At 38.5% G+C, this 22493-nt stretch overlaps 1 protein-coding gene across 3 annotated transcripts; it reads left to right on the forward strand.

Annotated features, from left to right (window-relative positions):
- Window positions 1-732: 732 nt before the first annotated feature.
- On the forward strand, window positions 733-22493 carry flfl (serine/threonine-protein phosphatase 4 regulatory subunit 3 flfl). 3 transcript variants are annotated; one of them, XR_015837347.1, is made up of 10 exons: window positions 733-1571; window positions 9240-10175; window positions 10763-10955; window positions 12703-12845; window positions 13820-13995; window positions 14928-15118; window positions 16184-16345; window positions 18196-18308; window positions 19718-20083; window positions 20232-22493. XR_015837347.1 is itself a non-coding variant. In XM_088257762.1 (9 exons), exons 1-9 carry the CDS (start codon window positions 1275-1277, stop codon window positions 19931-19933), a joined length of 2427 nt encoding a protein of 808 aa, XP_088113888.1. In that variant the 5' UTR covers window positions 739-1274; the 3' UTR covers window positions 19934-22493. The 3 variants fall into 3 exon arrangements, 2 of the variants coding, with proteins under 2 accessions (XP_088113888.1, XP_088113887.1); XM_088257762.1 differs by having other exon boundaries at window positions 739-1571; window positions 19718-22493; XM_088257761.1 differs by lacking the exon at window positions 20232-22493 and having other exon boundaries at window positions 755-1571; window positions 16136-16345; window positions 19718-20072.

Consider the following 22493-nt stretch of genomic DNA (forward strand, 5'->3'; position numbering starts at 1 on the left):
ACATTTTTTGGGCATTCCGAAAACATGCACAGCTGAAAATTGACAATTTTTGATTTATGACGTTCTTGAAAGGAGTGAGTGATATAACACATACATATGTTCCACCAATAAATTTCACTAAAACAAGGTAACGCAACAATCACTTCCTCTTATAAATTTCTCATTGGTAACTATTTCAAGTTTTAATTTTTAAGTAGAACGAGATGATCCACGAGAAGGATTTATTTTGGGGAAAAATAAATCAGGAAATTTAAAACGTGAAACATGAACGTGTCGCCAACTGACCACCCGGATATAAAGTATGAAACCGGCATTTTTTTACAGTAAATTTTAACTAAATGAAAGTATGTTTTTCTTTTTTACTTCAAAAAATCGTGTTTCCCTTTTCTGCTTTCTCAATAATTTGAGTAGGTACCTACTTTTTTTGTCGAATATTTTTTGTTTGTTTCTGTGCATGTCTATGGACTTCTATAAAGGAGTAAAGTATTGCTTATGATTTACCGATTGACAAGTTTTGGAATTTAACGGAATTTGGATATAAGTTGGTGATTATATATCGCAATCGATATTTTTTAACATTCTTAATATATTCTTTTGTTTATTTTTCATTTATAAATAAATATTTTTTCAAAGTATATAGAAAATAAGTGAGAAATGGAAACCTACATTTTAAATTTCCCTCCATCGCCATTGCAATTTTGTCAAAAGACTCGTGAACCCCGCACTGCAAGCGTTGTTGTGAATCAAATATGGCGATAATTGATGTTGTACTTCGTTGAAGGTACGTCAATTTGACGATTGTAATAATAAAAGCTCGATTGACAATCGCAATATTGGAATAATTAATCGTCCGTTAGTCTATTATATACGCGGTACCCCGTTTCGAGCCCAGAAACCGCTTTACCGGGATGTTGTGCCAATTCTGGAAGTGTTTGTGATTCGCGATAATTAATCTCAGATTTTCGCCGTCGCGATATGTGGAAAAACACGTCAATTTGCTAAATCGGGTCTGTATCATTATGTAAATAGGAAAATATAAACAAACGCAACTTCGCGAAACGGCGCGATCGCGATAGTAAAATGTATACGTTTCCGTTTATCGTCATGTTCCATTGTGTCCAATAGCGCCGCGGCGTCGTATACGTCTCCCCGACCTGCTATGACAGTAGTATTAGCCGAGGACAGATATCGTTTCACGAAGAGAGCGCGAAAGTGATGGTGATCAGGTGATCCGTCGTCAGTTGTATCGGCCCCCTGACAAGGCAAACGGAAAGATGACGGACACTCGGCGCAGGGTGAAGCTGTACGCGCTGAACGCGGAGCGGCAGTGGGACGACAGGGGCACGGGGCACGTGTCGTCGTGCTACGTGGAGCGCCTGCGCGGCATGTCGCTGCTCGTGCGCGCCGAGGCGGACGGCAGCCTGCTGCTGGAGAGCAAGATCCAGCCCGACACGGCCTACCAGAAGCAGCAGGACACGCTCATCGTGTGGTCCGAGGGCGACAACTTCGACCTGGCGCTCAGCTTCCAGGAGAAGGCGGGCTGCGACGAGATCTGGGAGAAGATCTGCCAGGTCGGTCCGCTTGCGCAATACTCCACCTCCGCTTTGTATATAAACACGGGCTCGCTTTCTTTCTAACCTCAAACGTTAGCCTAAAGCCTCGATCTCACATACGAAATCAGTATTGCTACTTACTTGAAAAAAAATAACAACAGAAATAAATATCTTTCGAAAATTATTTTTATTGCCATATTAAAATAACCTCTTGACCTGTTTATTTACACTATCCTTGATTAAAAATATCCATATAATTAATCACACAATACTTGTGACAAATAGTGTTTTTTAAATATATTATATATATATTTAAATTCTGTATAACCTCCAAATCCAAATATGTCCACCTTGTTTTTATTCAGTCATATTATTTTTTGTAGCATATTAAAAAAGTTCTGCCAACACGAGAACTAAACATAACAGAAAATTTTATTTTTCAGTGAACCAAATTTCGTATACCATAATTTTCACTTTTTAAATTGATGGTGATAAGGGCACTGCACTTAATTGATGCAGTTATCACCTTGTTTGCAAATGACTCAAAGTCAAGGTTATATGACTGCTCCTGGGTGACATACTCAAGTGAAAACGAATAATTTTTTAACACAACAACATACTTCAATTTGAAGACATATTAATTCAATAAAAAAATTGTACTGTGTTATTTCTCGAATGATCTATATAAATATGCATGTATCCTTTTTTATTAATTTCGATTATTATTAATATTATTTTTAAATTAAAATTATGCATGCAAGAAAGTTTATCATTTCAATGCATACATCATAACGTTACTAAATATCGAAGTCATACAGGAGAAAGTGACCAACTAACAAAACGCAAATTGTTCAGGAGGGCCATTTAGGTCACTTTTGCTTTGGCTAAAAAATAAACATTAATGCACTTAGTCATTTTTAACAAGTCAATATATTATACTTTCAAGTTTAAAATCCTTTGGGATTTTTTTAGGGCAATATTAAGCTAGTAAGATATCAAATAGTCAATGATCACCTTTTTGTAAAAAAATGCACTTGTTCACTTTCTCCTGTATGACTACGATATCAACAATTAATGTATGAAAAAACAATTAAAATGTGTAAATGAGCAGGAATACCCTATGATTATAACTCACCATCACGCCACTTACCACAGGGATAGGCAGAGAGAATAGAATGCCACACCACTCTGTCTTTGCAAACATTGTTCTCCTCTTCCACGTTCGTGCATCAGCTCATACATACCTGCCGATTATTCCCACCCCTCTCCTGACCGCTTTGAAGTATTTGAAATACTTGATCGTGTCAAGTTTCCTCGGCCTTCCTATGCTGCAACTACATTTGCCTCATAAATTTGTTTTACCATACTTTTCTCACTTATTCGTTCCACATCTCCAAACCATCTCAACACACCTTTCTTAATTTGATGGATAATGCTTATCTCAGCCTTGCATGATTATAACAGAAAGAGGATATCTTCGCTAAAGACGTAGTTAAGACTTATCCTAAGATAAACGCTTTAATATGGCAATCGCTCTCCCAACTGCTATCACCATTGGCTGATGAAGAGGGTGAAACAACGCACATTTCTTTTCTTCTTCTAGGAATTGTAGCCAAGCAAACCCAATCTGAATTCAATAGAGTATAACTGCTGGTAGTATCCCCACTCCCGAGTACAGATAAGAAATTTCGAACCATCTCCAACATAAAATAAAATTTGCATCATTCGCCATTTGTTTCCCTTCAATTTGTATAGTTTTGCTATGAAGATGTTTGATAATTTTCTATGGGACAGCAGGCAAAAACATTTATTTATTTTTCTAAACAAGATGCTTGGCATCTATACCTGGACTGTGGAAGTCGGAGTTTTAAATTCCCATACAAATCTATGGTAACTAGAGGTTCGTATAGAAACTGTTAATTTAAAGGTACCTATTATAATCAGAACTACATAAATATATCAGAATAATAAAAGTCTGGATACACATTCTCATTATTAGCACAAAAGCATGCTATTATTGAGCCACTGCTACTTAGTAGCATGTGTGTATGTTTTTAAACCCTTTCCGCTGTGACCATTTTTTCTCATAACTGATCAGCTACTCTGATCAAATAAATACGACATTTTTCTACCATTAAAATAAATATTTTGGTTCCCTAATTTTGGGACACTGTCTGGCTATTCGTATGACCATGTTAATTAAGATTAACTGTATTTATATGAAATATTTTTTGGTAGAATATACTCGGGTGATAGAGAAATCAGTGATTAAAGTTATACCTGCGCCGGGCCAGACATTGTGGCCCACGGAGATGCTTGCTAGAATCATACGGGCCAGAATGTCTGGCTTACTATCTTTTTCCACCATTGTTTTATTTTACCAGTGTCTGGGTTTCGTTGTTACTGACATAATCAGATTGGGGATGTTGGTTATGACGGAACGGGGCCAGAATTGAAATAAATGCGGAAAAAGCTATGTACATATATAGTTACAACATTTTGAGTGTGTTCAAATGCTTTTTCCGCAAATCTGGATTATCTCCAATTAGTTTCATAGATGTCTAGTGAAATTCTAGTGAATTCAAGCACTATGTTTCGACAACCACACTACTCAAGTTCCAAGAATTTGAGTAGTGTGGTTGTCGATCATGGGTAGAATGGGTGAATGTTTAACGTGTGTAAATTGGTCACTTAAACCAGCCTATGACGGTCGTAAGCCCCGTAAATACCCAGACTTCCGTATTCTTCTTCATCTATGTTGAGATGTCAAAAAAATATAAATAATATGTATATACTTATCTTACCCCTCTCCTTATTCATAGAACAGTTTTTTTTATTAATTATATTTTAGTTATTATTTTGTCCGCCTCCGTGTAATGGTCTAATGTAATGGTCAGCACGCTCGGCTACCGTTCTGGAGGTCCCGGGTTCGATTCCCAGGGGGGGTAAAATAAATATAAGTGATTTTTTCACTGTAATATTTATTCAATATTACCCTGGACTGGTACCTGAAGCGGAGGGTTGATCACCTTTCCTTCATGTGTAAATGATCAAGATAACACTGCGTTAATATGACACAGTACCCTATGCACCATTGGGGTGCGGATAAGGGTTTCTATCTCTCTCTATTATTTAGACCTGAAGATGTAAGCTTAGCTTCCGACACTAGTAGTCATAAATAGACTCAAGTGGTAATAAAACGAGTGTTTTATTTAATAATTTTAATATGTCTTACCATATTAAAATTATTAAATGCCGAAACAATATATAAGTTTAGTTTAAGTCTTCCGGTATTTGTGATCCAACCTTAATGAAGTTAACCCCCGCCATGCTTGCACTTACGGCAGAAATGAGTCAGTAAATGAGATAACTGAAAACCATCAAATTGAGACTTTACTATACGGATTTAGCAGTGGCGTGCATAGTTTTTAATCAGGGAAAGCAGTAGGGTTGGGTAATAATAATAATAATAAATTTGGATAACTTATATAGCACCATTTTCGTAAAATAATACCCCAAGGTCGCTTCACTGTGAATGAATTGGGGAAAATATTATGGTGGAAATGATTTGAACGCAAACAAATGTGTTTTTAGTCTTTTTCTAAAGATCATCTCACTCTCACTATTTCTAACCATTGGTGGAAGAGCATTCCACGCCGTCGGTCCCGCAACAGCAAAGGCACGCTTGCCAAATTTAGTGAGTTGGTTGCGAGCTGGTAAGATCACTTTGCCCATTGCAGATGTTGAAGCCGATCGAAGCGCGAGATGTCTATCAACCAATTCATCTGGAATACACAGCTCCTTAAGATACTCTGGAGCCATATTGTGTATTGATTTATACATGAGTAGGCAGAGTTTATACTCAACCCTTTCGGGAAAGCGTAACCAGTGGAGTTTGTGAAGTAGTGGGGTGATGTGGATAAGGATAAGGTATAGTAGGCACTGGTCGGGTTTCTATATGGAACGCTAGTAATCCAGGGTAGGCACTGCTTTTCTGGGATTCAGCTTAATTTTCTTTGTGAATATCTTCTATCCATTCTAGTTTCCTATATAGAAAAATAATAATATACATTTTTCAGTGTAAATTATTCCTTATAAACATTATTTTTTGTGAATTGATTTATCTAGCATTATAATCTGTCATTCCCCAGTAAATCCAGCAGCATCATTAAAGTACTCAATAAAATTTAATGGCATTCAATGTTCCAGTGCCTCCTAGATAATATGTAATAAAATAACAATATTTTTTTTCCACATTTATTTATTTTATCGCATTTCGTTGTTACCGACATCATCAGACTGGCTAGTCAAAATTCTATGTTATATACGCAACAAGGCAGGGGTTGGAAACCATGATTTATATAACAAATTCTGATATTCATTCAATTCAATTTAATTTATTAAATACAAATTAATTTTTTAAGAAAAATTGTATAAAATCTTGGTTTTTAACATATATAATATATATAACTTCGAATTTTGGGATGAGGAAAAAATGCAAGGCTGAGATAAGCATTATCAATGAAATTAAGAAAGGTGTATTGAGAAGGTCTGGACATGTGAATCGAATAAGTGAGGAAACATAAGTAAAACAAATTTATGAGACAAATGTGGTTGCTAATAGAAGCGGAGGAAGACTGATAAAAACTTGGCGTGAACAAGTATTTCAAATATTTGAGTGTGGTCAGGTCATAATAATCGCCAGGTAAGTATGAGGAGATGCATGAAAGTGGAAAAGGTGAAGATTGTTCACTAAGACAGAGTGATGTGGAGTTCTACTCTCTCTGCCTACCCCAGGTGGAAGCGGCTTGATGGTTACTTTGTTTTTGTTGTTGTTTTTACGTTGAACAATCATTCAATATTATTTTAATGGGAATATGAAATTAAGAATTCAATATTTATTTGAAATAAAAATATAAAAAATGTTATACACTATTCCTTTAAATATACATAACTCTAATTTATGATTACAAAAGTAAACATATTCCATATATCGTAGTCGTACAGGAGAAAGTGACCAACTAACAAAACGTAAAATGTTCAGGAGGGCCATTTAAGTCACTTTTGCTTGGCAAGAAAATAAACATCAATGCAGTTAGTCATTTTTAACAAGTCAATATATTATACTTCCAAGTTTAAAATCCTTTGGGATTTTTTTCAGGGCAATATTAAGCTAGTGATATATATCATAAGTCACGTTTTTGTAAAAAGAATGCACTTGGTCACTTTCTCCTGTATGACTAAGATATGGAAACTGGGTTTATTGTTAACAGTGTTGCCAAATCCGGACCACGGCTTGTCATACATGCAGCGTTTGATATAGAAGGCAGTGGAAATTCACTTTAATTTGTAATGTTGGCAACCATTCTCGACTTGCTGACCTTGGGGACCCAACTTCACTCCACACTGCCATCTCTTAACTTTACATTACTCATTATGTCTTTCCCATTAACCGATTCATGATTATAAATAACTTGAATATTTCCACCTTGAATTTTATTTATTTTTATCCATTGAATGGCCCAAATATTTTTATAATTAAAACTGCTTTTTAATTTTTTTATTAACTAACTAACTAACTTTTGTCCGCCTCTGTAGTGTAATGGTCAGTACGCTCGGCTACCGTTCTGGAGGTCCCGGGTTCGATTCCCAGGGGGGTCAAATAAATATAAGTGATTTTTTCACTGTAATATTTATTCAATATTACCCTGGACTGGTACCTCAAGCGGAGGGCTGATCACCTTTCCTTCGTGTGTAAACGATCAAGATAACATTGTGTTCATATGTAGCAGTGCCCTATGCACCATTGGGGTGCGGATAAGGGTTTTATTATTATTAACTAACTAACTATCGCGCCGCTTCTCCACAGGGGTAGGCAGAGAGAATAGAACGCCACACCAATCTGTCTTTCCAAACAATCTTAGCTTCTTCCGCATTCTTGCATCGCCTCGTACATACTCGCCGATTATTTCGACTTCTGACCTGACCATTTAAAAAAAAAATGACATACTTGATTGTGCCAAGTTTTCCTCGGTCTTCCTCTGCTTCTTTTTCCAACTACATTTGCCTCATAAATTTGTTTAACCTCACTCATACGTTCCACATGTCCAAACCATCTCAACACACCTTTCTTAATTTTATCGATAATGCTTATCTCAGCCTTGAATTATTTTATTATTTAAATTATTTAACTTTTTTCTCCTCTTACATGTTAGCAGTGTCCAATTAACACAAGCTTGTATGTGTATGCAACTCCGAGCGCCCTAGCCATCGCCGCTATTCCATTTTTCTACCCAGTGTTCCTTCTCCGTCCCTTTTCTTGTAACCGAATTAAATAAATAAAAGGATCAGTAAATAAAATATTTATGTCTATTTTAAAATATGTTGATGTACAATTTCTTTTAAAAATGGGTTTACTTAGGTAGGTTGTTTTCCGGGCATTCAATTTGTGTTATAACCGAGTTTAGCTACACAAAGGGAATCACCCTATATGTTTAGCACCTGACTCATGAGTAAAGTTGCGTCATATCATTATCAACTGCATGAATGGCCGTGATAAGGACGGGCAGATAGCGCTGTGTAATCTCATCTTAATGCACATTCACTCCATTCAGCCATAATCAAGTCCAAATGAAAATAAACAGAAAAAAATTATTACATTAACCCATTGCAACACACAGCCCGCGAATCGCCGGCCAAGGTCAATTGGTCAAAAGCTGGCGATTCGCCGGTTTGTCTTTGAGGTGATTTTTTTTACATTAAAACTGAATATTTTATTAAAATTAAACACTTGAATATACCACATTAATGAGTTTTATTTTTCAAGTGTTTAATTTTAATGAAATAATGCCGAATCAATAAATAATATTAAAACTGAATGACAATGGTATGACTTCGTCAGGAATGACGATGTGAGGAGAAGAACTCAACAGCCCCTCATACTGGAAGTCCTGAAGAGAAGAAGGTGGACATGGTTGGGACATGTCCTTAGAATGCCACCTGAGGGCATCAACCCCTCATGTCTCTTCTTCCAACCCCGAGGATTCCGGCGCCCCGGAAGGCCGCTGACGACCATTCACCGACTATACTCAGCGGAACTTCGAGACGCCGGACTGACCTGGGAGGAAGCCAAGGAGATGGCGCGTGACAGAGTGACTTGGAGACGACTCGTGTTGGCCATATGCTCCACCTAGGGAGCGAACATGGAAAAAGAAGAAAAAGAAGACAATAACTTTCACAATTATGAAACTAAACTGAACACACTCTTACCCTACCTGGGGATGAGCCATAATGATCTAGCTTACAAACAAAAACAAAAATCTTTCTTTTTTTATGTGTAATTTAATTGTGTCTTAATGTTATTGTAATAATAATAAAAAAAATAGTGTGTTGTGTGAACAAATTAATGTCATCTTTATTAGTGGTGCAATGGTGGGTTAAAAACTATGCCATGATGATGACAAGAACCTTGTCGAAACCTGTCGGAGAAAAGTACCAGTAAAAAAGTGGTTAAAAACAAAGTTCTAGTTTTATTTTATAAAATTTATCAATATCCTGTCTAGATTTGTTGGTTGAATTTTCTTTAAATTCTTCACTATAAATGTAATGATATTTACATTTATAGTGAATCTCCTAGTATCTCATATAGTTAAACAATATAGTAACGTTGTAAGGAAACGCTTGCAGGTTCAGGGCAAGGACCCGGCCGTGGAGATCACCCAGGACATAGTGGACGAGTCGGAGGATGAGCGCATGGAGGAGATGTCGGACAACTGTCCGCCCGTGGAGCTGCCCGCCGCCGAGCTGTCCCGGCTGGAGGAGATCAGCAAGGTGATCAGCGACAACCTGCTGTCCGCCCCGCGCAAGGACAAGCTCACGGTGGCGCTGGAGGCCGACAACTACATCCGCAAGCTGCTCAACCTGTTCCACATGTGCGAGGACCTGGACAACACGGAGGGCCTGCACCATCTCTACGAGATCTTCAAGAGCATCTTCCTGCTCAACCAGAACACGCTGCTGGAGACCATGTTCGCCGAGGACACCATCCTGGACGTGGTGGGCTGCCTGGAGTACGACCCCGGCGCGGCGCAGCCCAAGCGCCACCGCGAGTACCTGCGCGAGCTGGCCAAGTTCCGCGAGGCCATCCCCATCAAGAACCCCGAGCTGCTGGCCAAGATCCACCAGACCTACCGCGTGCAGTATATCCACGATATAGTCCTGCCCACGCCCTCGGTCTTCGAGGAGAACCTGCTCAGCAACCTGTCCAGCTTCATATTCTTCAACAAGGTGGAGATCGTCAAGATCATCGAGGAGGACGAGCGCTTCCTGGCCGACGTGTTCAAGCTGCTCCGGGACGAGGGCACGCCCGACACCAAGCGCAGAGACCTGGTGCTCTTCCTCAAGGAGTTCTGCAACTTCTCCCAGAACCTGCAGCCGCAGGACAAGGACGCCTTCTACAAGACCCTCGTCACCCTGGGCATCCTGCCCGCGCTCGAGATCACCCTGGGCATCGAGGATCACAAGACCAAGACGGCCTCCATCGACATCCTCACCTACATCGTGGAGTTCTCCCCCTCCGTCGTCAGGGACTACACCTTGCAACAAGCCAACAACACGGACGAGGTAACTGCACTCCCCATTCTCTACTTAATTACTATGGGAAAATACATCACCCCCACTCACCATTGTATGATTTAATGCAATATCGGTAGCTAACAAGTCAATTTAAATTAATCACGTTTTCAAAGCATCTCCTAGTATGTAAAATGACTGGAAGAAACTTACACACATTTCATAGAGGTCTCTGCTAATTAAAAACTCAACTCAACCATAGGTGAAGCCGAGAACTTATATGAAAGAAAATTTGAGTAGCGTGATTGTCAATCATTGGTAAATTGGTGAAGTGATCACTTAAACCAGCGAGTGTGATGCAGATAAATTGTGTTTAATTATGGAAACCGCCTAGAAATAACTAAACAAAATCATATTTTTCTTTAAGATTATTCCTACAGATGTCTGTAGTAGTATGAAGAATTAGAGACGTGCTCAAATACTTGACCAAGCCAAGCCTATGACGGTTCGTAAGCCCAATAAATACCCAGACTTCCATATTCTTCTTCACCTACGTTGAGATATCAATATAAAATTAATTAAAGTAAATCTTTTATTTTTTGTATTTTGGTTGACGTTGGGATGATTGCCTATTTCAGGAGCAGTTGCTGTTAAATATAATAATAGGCCAGATGCTCGGAGACCGCGACCCGGAGTTGGGGGGCGCCGTGCAGCTGATGGGCGTGCTGCGGATCCTGCTGGACCCCGAGAACATGCTCTCGGCGGCCAACAAGTCGGAGAAGACGGACTTCCTCAACTTCTTCTACAAGCACGGCGTCCAGACCCTCATAGGTAACCGACGGACTCTGCATAGTGTCCCATGTCACCATGAGAGCGCTTGTGCACTACACGGATTCTTACTGACCGGCAGTCCCCTGACTAACTGAACTAAATACTAATCCCTTTCACTGCCTACACCGGGGTACCGTAGAACGGGGCTACTTGAACTTTGATGTGTTACTTGAGCCCAATACAAAAGAAATATTTAGATCTGTATTTGGTCTACAATAATGAATGTGTCGACATGATTCATTGTTTCCCTGACAGGTGACACCTATTGTCACAATACGTTCATTATTGTAGACCAAATACAGATTTAAATCTCTTTTTTGTACTGGGCTCAAGTAACACATCAAAGTTCAAGTACGTTCCCCGTTCTACGGTACTTCTAGAAAATTAGGTGGGGAATTCACAAAGTTATATTTATTTAGATTGGCAGTGACAGGGATGTTGAAAGCTTTTACATGTAAATTCACAGTAAAATCGGGATACAATTTTATTTTATTTTGTTTCACATTTTCAATTTTGCAACTTAATTTAAAAAAATTGCTTTGCAAGAGTAGGTCTGTCAGGAACCCTAGATACTTCTGTATCAGATCTGGGAATGCGGTGGGACAGCTTTCAATGACCGGCAGTCCGGTTAGCATGAAAAAACAGATGATTGGCTTGTGCACTTGCCCGTCTTTCTCCAGATGACGCTAAACTGTCGTAGTCGCTTTTATTTGAAAAAAACGGACTACAGGACAGTAAAATTCCGTGTAGTGCACAAGCGCCTTAACACAACTTGTACTATCAGTTGAAAGCCAAAAAATAAAATATGTAAAATTTTCTTAATTTAAATTTAAAATAAAGAAACATGTATTCATATATAAACTAATATGTGGCAATGTTTCTAAAGTAATTCATATTTTTTTGTTAACAAAATAACAATAGCAGTGAATGAAGTCAGAAATTTTATTTAATAAAAAAGATTTATTTTCGTAAATAATTTTACTTTTGTTCTTTTTTCATATTTTTTTCAAATAATCAAAAGTTTTTTCATGAAAAATCAGAGGCCAGAATCTAAAAATTATCGAAAAATTTAAATCAATAGAATTTTACCTATCATATTAGTTTTTTTTTGTACACACATTCCTTTCTTTTGAATTAAATTATACATTTTTTTATTATTATTTTGAAGATTATGCCTGTTGCTTAATCTTATTCATTTTATTTTTCTGGGCCTTATGGCTTGTTTTTAAGAGGAATTTGCCTCCTGCGATGTCGATTCCCAGCTGTCAATCCCTCTGTACTATGTATTATTATAATGTTTTAATAATATACCATGATTAAATCAAATTGGCTTGTTAGACTGGAATCTTAAAGAAAATCCCCAGCAGTCCATGTGTTAAACAAGGCACCTACTCGCGACTTTCTCGAAGAAAAGAGTGTCTTATGTCAATGCAAGTTCAAGGCATAAGGTGGAGACTGACCAGAGCATTTTGTCGTAACATAACGTCGTAATATCGCTCGCAGCGAGCATCCAAAACTATGGATGGAGCGCTTGGCTCGGTGTACTGACTGTCTGAATGCTCGCATCGTAACATGTTAAGTTACGATGAAATGTGGAGGTCAGTCTTCACCCTTAAAGAAGGCGCCTACTAGCAACTATCTCGAAGAAAGGAGTGTCTTACGTTCAATCCAAGTTCAAGGCACAATGTCTTAGGTTCCAATTTGTTAGTCTGGCGCGGTAGATAAGTTGAGGTGTTGAATGTTGCAGCCCCCCTCCTGTCCAACACGTGCGGGGAGAAGCCGCTGGGGGAGGAGTACCACACGGTGCAGCTGCTGGGGCTGGTGCTGGAGCTGCTCTCCTTCTGCGTGGAGCACCACACCTACCACATCAAGCACTGTATACTCAATAAGGTAACTCGGAGACACCTCATAATATTACATTTGACGTGTAGTAAAAGAACAGATGGAATAATTATTAGATTTATATTATCCACTGACACTTCGTGATGGAATTGCATTTTTAATTTATTATTAGATTAAAACCAATATTTTTAGCTTTTCCACTTTTTTATTTGACCAGCGACCGGGTTTCGTCGTTACCGACATCATCAGACTGGTCTGATGATGTCGAACCAGTCTGATGTCGAACCAGTCAGTCGATGATGAACCAGTCTGATGATGTCGGTAACGACGAAACCCGGTCGCTGGTCAAATAAAAAAATAAAAATAAATAAAAAGTGGAAAAGCTAAAAATATTGGTTTTAATCTAATAATAAATTAGGAATAATTATTACCTAAACCAAAAGTCCATCGCTCATTTCACTAGATGTTATCCATATAGGAGAGATCATCATAAGAATCATTATAAAGAGAGACCTCAACTTCTCCCTCATCCGTACCCGATGGTGCATAGGGCACTGCATCATATAAACACGGTGTTTACACATGAAGGAAAGGTGATCAGCCAAGGGTGAAAATAAATATTAGTGATTTTACACTCAATATTTATTTAATACTCTTAATACTACCCTGGACTGGTCCCCGAAGCGCAGGAGTGATCACCTTGCCTTCATGTAAGTAACGATCAAGATAACACTGTATCAATACGATGCAGTGACCTATGTACCATTGGGTGCTGATAAGGGTTAGAAGAAGAGTGCTAATAATGAGCATGTGTATTTAGACCTTATGGGAATGAGTTGGCGTCGCGTTTCGATTCGAAGAGATTTCTTATATGTACTAAGGAGAGTGTGGAACCTACCCGCAATTATACCCGATTAAATTCTGATTGCACTTGCTTGCCTACAATTCCTAGATGACTGTATGTCGATGTGGCGATGTTTGGCCTGGAAAGGTGCATATTGAAGGGCGGGTTGTGTTCGCAGGACCTGCTGCGGCGGATCCTGGTGCTCATGAGGTCCACGCACACGTTCCTGGTGCTGGGGGCCCTCCGGTTCATGCGGAAGATCATCGCGCTCAAGGACGAGTTCTACAACCGCTACATCACCAAGGGGAACCTCTTCGCACCCGTTATAGACGCTTTCCTTAGAAATAATGGGCGGTGAGAACCACCTATCTTATTTACTATCCACTAGTGTGTAATGGTTAGCGTGTTCAGCTACCGTGCTGGAGGTCCCGGGTTCGATTCCCAAAGGGGATTTTTTTCAAATAAATATAAATAATTTTTCACTCCAATATTTATTCAATATTACCCAGGACTGGTACCTGAAGCGGGGGGCTGATCACCTTTCCTTCGTGTGTTAACGATCAAGATAACACTGTGTTTGTATAATGCAGTGCCCTATGCACCATTTGGGATGCGGATAATGGTTTGAATTGAATTGAAAATTGAATTATACTTAAGTTGTAATAAAATATTTGTAGTGATTTTAAAACAAAGTTACATTTTAGTTATAATAAATAACAAAACTATTTAGTTGTTATTTTACTGTAAAAATGCAATTCCACCAAGAAATGTAATTTTACTAATAATGCAAAACTTAAATCGAATGAAACATACCATTATTAGACAAATATTACACGAGTAATTTAACTCTTACCACTCTGTAGGCCAGACATTCTCGCCCGTATGATTCTAGTAGGCAGCTCCGTGGGCCACAATGTCTGGCCCGGCGCAGGTATAACTTTAATCACTGATTTCTCCCAAGTATATTCTGCCAAAAAAATATTTTAGATAAATACAGTTAATCTTAATTAACATGGTCATACGAATTGCCAGACAGAGTGAGTGTCCCAGAATTAGGGAACCAAAATATTCATTTTAAAGGTAGAAAAACGTTGCATTTTTTGATCAGAGTAGCTGATCAGTTATGAGAGAAAATGGTCAGAGTGGAAAGGGTTAAAAAAAAAGAGTTTTGTATTAAAATTAGCCAACCGAGGAAGAGTCTTGTTCCTTAGTTACCATTTTTGAGTTTGTCTCCATAACATCCGCGGGTCGATGGGTGATTCTGATTCATTGTCTCATTGTTGCAGGTATAACTTATTAGATTCGGCAATTTTAGAACTGTTTGAGTTCATAAAACTAGAAGACATAAAGACCCTCTGTTCACACGTTGTGGAGAACTTCGGCAAGATCCTGGACGACGTGGAGTACGTGCAGACCTTCAAATCCCTCAAGGACAAGTACGACCAGCACCAAGATAAACCCAAAGACAGGGACAGAGGTATGTTGCTACTCTCCTCGAGGCTAAATCGCTCACACTCTCCTCAGGAGTTATCGCGAGTTCTACATGCTTATATATCAGCATTTTGAGTGTGTTCACAAATCTGGGTTATCTGTAATTACAGAAGTTGTTTTTCGTATATTTTGTTGACATCTCAACAAAGATGAAGAAGAATATGGATGTATAAAAATGATAGAGTTTCCGCTCAATAAAAAGCTTCTTTCATCTCACCAATAGTGAAATTCTAGTGATTCAAGCACAATGTTTCGAAATTGGATATATATATATATATATATATATATATATATATATATATATATATATATACATGATATATATATATTTATATATATATATATATATATATATATATATATATATATATATATATATATATATATATATATATATATATATATATATATATATATTCGGTGGACGACCGAAAAAGACTTGGCACGATCAGATCAATCAGAACCTAAAATCTGGCGGTGTCAAAAGTCTGCGTAATCGGAGGGCATGTATGACTAGATGTATGGATGTGAAGGAGGCTAGGAGTGTATGTCAGGACAGAAGAGTGTGGCGTTCCATCCTCTCTGCCTACCCCTGCGGAGAAACGGCGTGATGGTAGTAGTAGTAGTATATATATATATATATATATATATATATATATATATATATATATATATATATATATATATATATATATATATATATAGAACTTCCAAGAATTTGAGTAGTGTAGTTGTCAAGAATGGGTGGAATTGGTGAATGTTACACGTACAGGGGCGTGCACTCCATAGGCAGAAAAGCAGTGCCTATCCTAACTTGCCCGCGTGACATATAAAAGCGCCTACTAAGTAGTACCTAGCTTACTTTACTATCCACCTCTACTGCCTACCCTAATTAATTCTCTGTGCATACCACTGTATGTACATAATTATCAAATCCTGTCGGCTTAAAAAACACCCACCCGAAATGTGTTTATATGTGGTGATTGCCACCTTGGCCCGGCAGTGATGTTCCGGCAGTCGGCTGTGGTTGAGAGAGTTGCCCGTGTTGCAGGGGGGGTGGGCGAGGGCGTGGTGCCGAGCATCCTGCGCGGGGCGGGCGGCGGCCGCGGGCGCCGGGACGCGCGCCAGCTGGAGGAGGAGGAGGAGCTCTGGTTCCAGGAGGATGAGACCTTCATGACCACGCAGGACTGCTCCACGCAGCTAGACTCCATAGGTAATTACTACAATCACAAATACAGTGAAACCTCTATCTATTGTTCCTCAAATAATCGTTTTCCCGGATGTGTCCTTTATTTCTTCTACCCCCAATTCATTTCATACAAAAATGGATCGCATTGATCGTTTCTCTATCACCATTTTACCGCATTCATCGTTAGAATTACGCTGCATATATTATTGGGTTGATGCAAAAGTTTTGACCGTTTTTTACATATAATTTTTTTATTTTTTTTTTTATATGTATTATTTATTTAATAAATTATATAAATTCCATCAGTTCTTATAACCTTCTCCCATCTTTCTATCAGCTTATTAATACCAGTAGTAAAAAAATCCGTGAATTTTGATGCGAAAAATGAAGTAAGGGATGTTTTTACCTGCTCTATTGTATAATTTTTTTCATCATTTAATTTTTGTGCAGTGATCGGAATAAATGAAAATCAGAAAGAGCAAGATCTGGAGAATACGGTGGATGCTTGATAACATCCCAGTTTAACTCATTTAGCTTGTGTTGGATCATCATAGCCACATGTGGTCGCGCGTTGTCGTGATGAAACACTACCCCTTTTCTTTTTACCAATTCTGGTCTATCCTTTTGAAGGTCCATGTTCAATTTGGATAATTGCTGACAATATCGTTCTGCTGTACTTGTCTGATCGTGTTCTAAGAGTTCAAAATACACAATACCCTTATTATCCCACCAAACACAATGTTTAACTTTTTTTATGGATTTCGGCCTTCGAAGTTGTTAATGGGGCTTGTCCAGGTAAAGCCCAATGTCTTTTTCTTGTCACGTTGTTGTACACGACCCACTTCTCATCTCCCGTCACCAAATGATGCAAAAAAGGTTCATGTTTTTGTCTCGCACTCAAAGCAACGTACATTGAAACACGATCCAATAAATTAGCAGCCGACAATTGATGAGGTATCCAAACGTCGTACCGCGAAACCATTTCCATACGCTTCAAATGTCTTAATACGGTTGTTTGATTGACTCCCATCATTGACACAATCTCCTTGATGATTAGACGTGGATTGGTGTCAATTACGACTTTTAACTTGTCGTCATCAGACTTCAATGCCCGCCCGGTACGTGGTTTATCAATGAGTGAAAAATCTCCAGATCGGAATTTTGTAAACCATCTTCGTACCTGTCGAACTTTGATGACATCTGCTCCACACACTTCACAAATGTTTTTGGTTGCCACACTCGCGGTATTGTCTTTACGAAATTCATAAAGTAAACAATGACGTAAATGCACTTTATCGAGCGACATTTTGAAAAAATACAAGGGGTCATTACTGTACTCTGGCTAGGCCAAAACTGAATGGAAAGTATAGGAAAAGCATCCTTTATACAATGGAATCATAAAAAAGAAGATATTTTTCATAATTTAAGAAAGAAAAAAATTTTTACCTGGGATCATAAAAAACGGTCATAACTTTTGCATCAACCCAATACATGATTTTTATGTCTACCGGTTACGAGACGTACACGTCTCTTCGTCAGGACAATCACTACCACAGCATGCAAACAATACCACCCTTCACCACCATAGCTCCATTTACACACTTAAAACTACACAAAATTTTTAACACATGCAATTTTTGGTCGACCCAAAGACCAACATGCACTAAATGTTTCGGCACAAACATGCGTTACGAGCTGAGATCAAACATGCACTGTATTTTGTTGTTAAAAAAAACACATTAAAAATTAATATGGTGACAATTGTTTCGCCTACTTAGTGAGTGAGTTCAAACGAATGTTTGAAAATGCCAAATGAAAGGATTGTAGTGTTTTTGTATGAGAGGATACTGAAATATGAGTGGTCTGTGTTGCAGGTAAACTTATAGACAAGAAGAGTGAGGTGGTAATCAATGTGAATGGGCCCACTTTACCTCCCGTCGCCACATCCCCTGAGGTGCAGCTACCCGACCCCAAGATATTTAATAAGGTAAGGGCCCCCATCCAAACAGCGCCCGCAGTGTTGCAATTTGCGCATTACCAGGGATCAAGATAAAGCCGAGTCTAATGTCACCCTGGGCTGGCACCTTGCCTTCATTTAATCAATGATCCGGATGATATCGATTGCCCTATGCGGCATTGGATGCTATACAAAACAATGACAATTCAAATGCTGTTTTGAAAAGTTTTGAAATTCTGATCCATTGATAATTCTAAATAAAGGCAAGATTCTTCGGAGTATTAATTCATATCGTAGTCGTACAGGAGAAAGTGACCAACTAACAAAACGTAAAATGTTCAGGAGGGCCATTTAAGTCACTTTTGTTTGGCAAGAAAATAAACATCAATGCTGTTAGTCATTTTTAACAAGTCAATATATTATACTTCCAAGTTTAAAATCCTTTGGGATTTTTTAGGGTAATATTAAGCTAGTAAGATATCAAATAGTCAATGATCACGTTTTTTGTAAAGAAATGCAGTTGGTCACTCTCTCCTGTATGACTACAATATTTTGATAGTGTGTTGTATATAATGTTGAATGTATAGACAAGAGAATCCCCTACCATCTTCAAACGAAATTATTTTTAAATGGTCTGGGTGTTTGTGATGTATTTTTCACATCTACCTTCCCTATCCTACCCGCAGACAAGCCTCTGAAAGCAGAAGCTTTGCGGGTTATATCTTAAAAATAAAATAATGGTTATGAAAATATTTTTTTAGCTATAAATTTTTTTGGCTGAACTACATCTATAGATGTGATCCCCAAGAATGGAGTATTATAAATGGATGAAGAAAAAAAAAACTTTTATAGCTATTGGTTTCGGGAACAGCTATTTTGGGAGTGGCGTGTTGCCGCGTTCTGTGATCATGTGTTGGTGATCGTGTTTGTTAATGTAAGGGAGGTCCACAGAATGAAAACAAAATGATGTACTTACAGTTGGTTCCTTTATTGAAATAAATGCGATTCTATACTAAATAATGACAAATAATTTACAATATATGGAGTTAAAGAAGTAAAGTTAAGATCTAAATAAAACGTCTGTTCGCGTCAATGACCCAAGCAGTAATCGTGGCTTTTCAGCTCTCTCGCTTCAGAGTCGGGTCCCCTGGGAAATCTTTGGTTTAGTCCGTATCGAAACGCCTCCGTAACGCAATGGTGTTACCACAAGTTCTTCTTGGATTTTACAAGTGTCATGTCGGGTCCCCCCGACGTTGACTATCACTTGTGAAAAAGTGTTCCTATTTTGGGCAGTCCGAAACAGCTCCACGAACTTCTGTACTCCTGTGCACTCATGTATATTACAAGAAAAGATTATTCAAATTATATTTTTTTTAAATTACCGCAGTTAATCAATCTTTTTCCGCTAAAATATCAATGTCACACATAACCTCTTTCAGGGTCTGGTGGACTACGAGGGCGACTCGGACTCGGAGGAGGAGCTGACGGTGTCGGCGGACGTGGAGGCCGAGGGACCCGTCCCCGCGGAGCCCTGCGCTCCCGTCCCCGCGGAGCCCTGCGCGCCCGCGGAGTCCTGCGCGCCCGACGCCGCCTGCGCGCCTGCCGAGCTGGATGCGCCCTCCTCGCCCGACGCCAAGCGCCCGCGCCTCTCCTAACCGGAGAGAGAGAGATAGCCGACGCGTACATATATTCCTCGCAGGATCTCCTCTCAGTGAGGTATCGGAACCGAGCGTAGCAATCTCCCATCCGATCCTCCCTGACAATCTAACACCGATTTCATTCATCGATTCGACAGTCACTTTGTGGTAAAATCTATCCATTTTAAATTAAAGTTTTACTCGGTAAATACCGCTATTTCTTAAAATCTACTGTGACACGTGTTTCGATGCATTCCGCTTCATTTTACGGTGTTTGTAAATGATGTGGAATGCATCGAAACACGTGTCACAGTAGATTTTAAGAAATAGCGATATTTACTAAAGTAAAACTTAAATTAAAAATCTAACACTGCTTCAGACCCTGGGCATTGCATTTGATGAATGCAGAACGCCCAAACGCGCTAACCGCTACAAAGTATCCGCCTCTGTTATGGTAGTCTCCTAATGTCGCTGGTAATTGAATTCAAACGTTTATATACTCTGAATCCTGTTTTTTTTTTCAAGTTCAGAAAAAAGTTTTAAACGTTAACCTCGAATATCAGGGTAATATTGTAATTTAATTTTAGAAAAGTGTTTTTAAATAAATACCTAGAATTTTCAAAGTCATCTCGGCTTGTGTATGTGTTGTCTGGATATGTTAAAAGTTTGACCAGCTCCCATAATAAAGCGGATTCTCATTCCCCTGAGACCACTGTGTGCATTCACCCTCATCTGTGTTACTAGAAAGGTCCACACCGCTGGGTGTATTTTCAATTTAGTTTGAGGCATCCCTTTTATTAATTCTAGACCTCGTCTAATGGTTTGTTTGGGTTGTACGTATGTCGTAGGAAATTCAACCATGCGGCGTCAAAAATGTTTGATTTTTCCTTCTATATTTGCCCGTGTATTTAGGCACCGGTGTAGAAGGACTTGTTTCCAATATTTTTTTCATCCGTTTCAAATGTGCATAGACAATATGTTTAAAATTGTACCGTGAATAAAAATTTTCTTTACCCTTTTTAACTTTCAATATGGTGTGAAAACGGGGAATGCGTCATCACACGGGAAGTGTAAAATCAGGGTAATATGTTGATTTATATGGCGGTGAAACAAGAGTGCGATTAGGTCCAAAAAGCGGGAATATGTAAAAATAGGGAATGTAAAAACGAGTTTTTAATGTAGAGAAATTTAATTATAAAAATTAGTAAATTGGCCAATTTTCCCAGTCTGGTACTAATTTGGAAAATATGCAACAACGATCCGACTCTGCCCGCGAGGGGCTTGATAATTTATGGGATTCAACTCCTCAGCACGGGATACTCTTCACATTTGACATTCGGGAACGAATATCGCAGAAATCATCAGTCCGGGGATTGCTATGTCCGCTTCCGATACCCCCACCTTCCTTTCTCATTCTTTCCTTCGATCGTAAACAAATTATAGCTATATATTGCGATTCGTCGTAGGCGCCATGAGAATTTAAAAAAATTGCAGCGATATTCAAATCCAGAATGTCAGATTACCCAAGTGACTGAAACGGTAAACTCGACCGAGAAAACAGATTTTGAATCTTCGTAAAATATTTGTTCTCGCATTGTTGCGGTCCTTTTGCCTCTTGAAGGCACGTGTGAACACTATACTAAATAACGGTCTGTCATTTTGATGAATAATGCCGGATATGCATAATCTGAGCCGCTTCACAGGAAAGCGATTTGAAATTTTCTGTGCCTTTTTTACCGTATACGCAAGTGTAACATTGTAAATAAACAGCTAAACCTTTGAAAAGGCGTTAGACTTATTTTGTGCCTCTTTTTTCAGCAGCCGTCGATCAAAAAAACAAATTGTATTTTTAATTACATATTTTGCTGAAAACCGAGTCAGTGCCTGATAATTCTCTCTGGCATTGTTTGGAGGATAAATGTAGAAATAAAGGAAGCTTGTTTTATATTTCGATGGAGATGATCGGTAAACGTCATTTAAAAAAATACATTTTATTTTTGGCAGATTTTACTGTATCAAAAATTAATCCAAGTTTCGCTTATTTTCTGTTCTCTAATCAATGCTATGCCTTATTATATGCTTGTGTTCATGAATAACGTTTATCGACCATTTTTTTTTTAATATCACAATTTTTTTTCAAATGCATCCATGACTTGTCAGTCTTTAGTAAAGTGATAACAACATCTGTTAAGGTGTCATTTTTCCCATGTTATTGTAAACTTGCCAATGTCCGATTGGTATAATCGCACAGAGGTATTGAGCGTTGGTAACTTACTAGAGAATATGGTAATTTTAACTGGATGAGAGTAGGATTCAGGGAGTGAAAACCGGCCTAATAATTTTTTTTAGACTTTGTTACGAGGTCAAATTTTAAAGGTGATTGTATCTTTATATGCAGATCTGACTATTCATTAGACTCGTCAATTTTACATGGACTCACATCTGTTTTCTTGTCATTCACGTTTCCGAATGGGATTTATTTTCTTCCACTTGGGTTTCCGGCACATTGTGATTCCGCCTCTACCAGATGAAACAACTGTTACTAGAATTAAAACGTTGTACTGATGATTAAAAAAAA

The sequence above is a fragment of the Brachycentrus maculatus genome, unplaced genomic scaffold, assembly GCF_059751285.1.
Source record: "Brachycentrus maculatus isolate JH-2025_06_01 unplaced genomic scaffold, ASM5975128v1 h1tg000087l, whole genome shotgun sequence".
In the NCBI taxonomy this organism is placed as follows: Eukaryota; Metazoa; Arthropoda; class Insecta; order Trichoptera; family Brachycentridae; genus Brachycentrus; species Brachycentrus maculatus.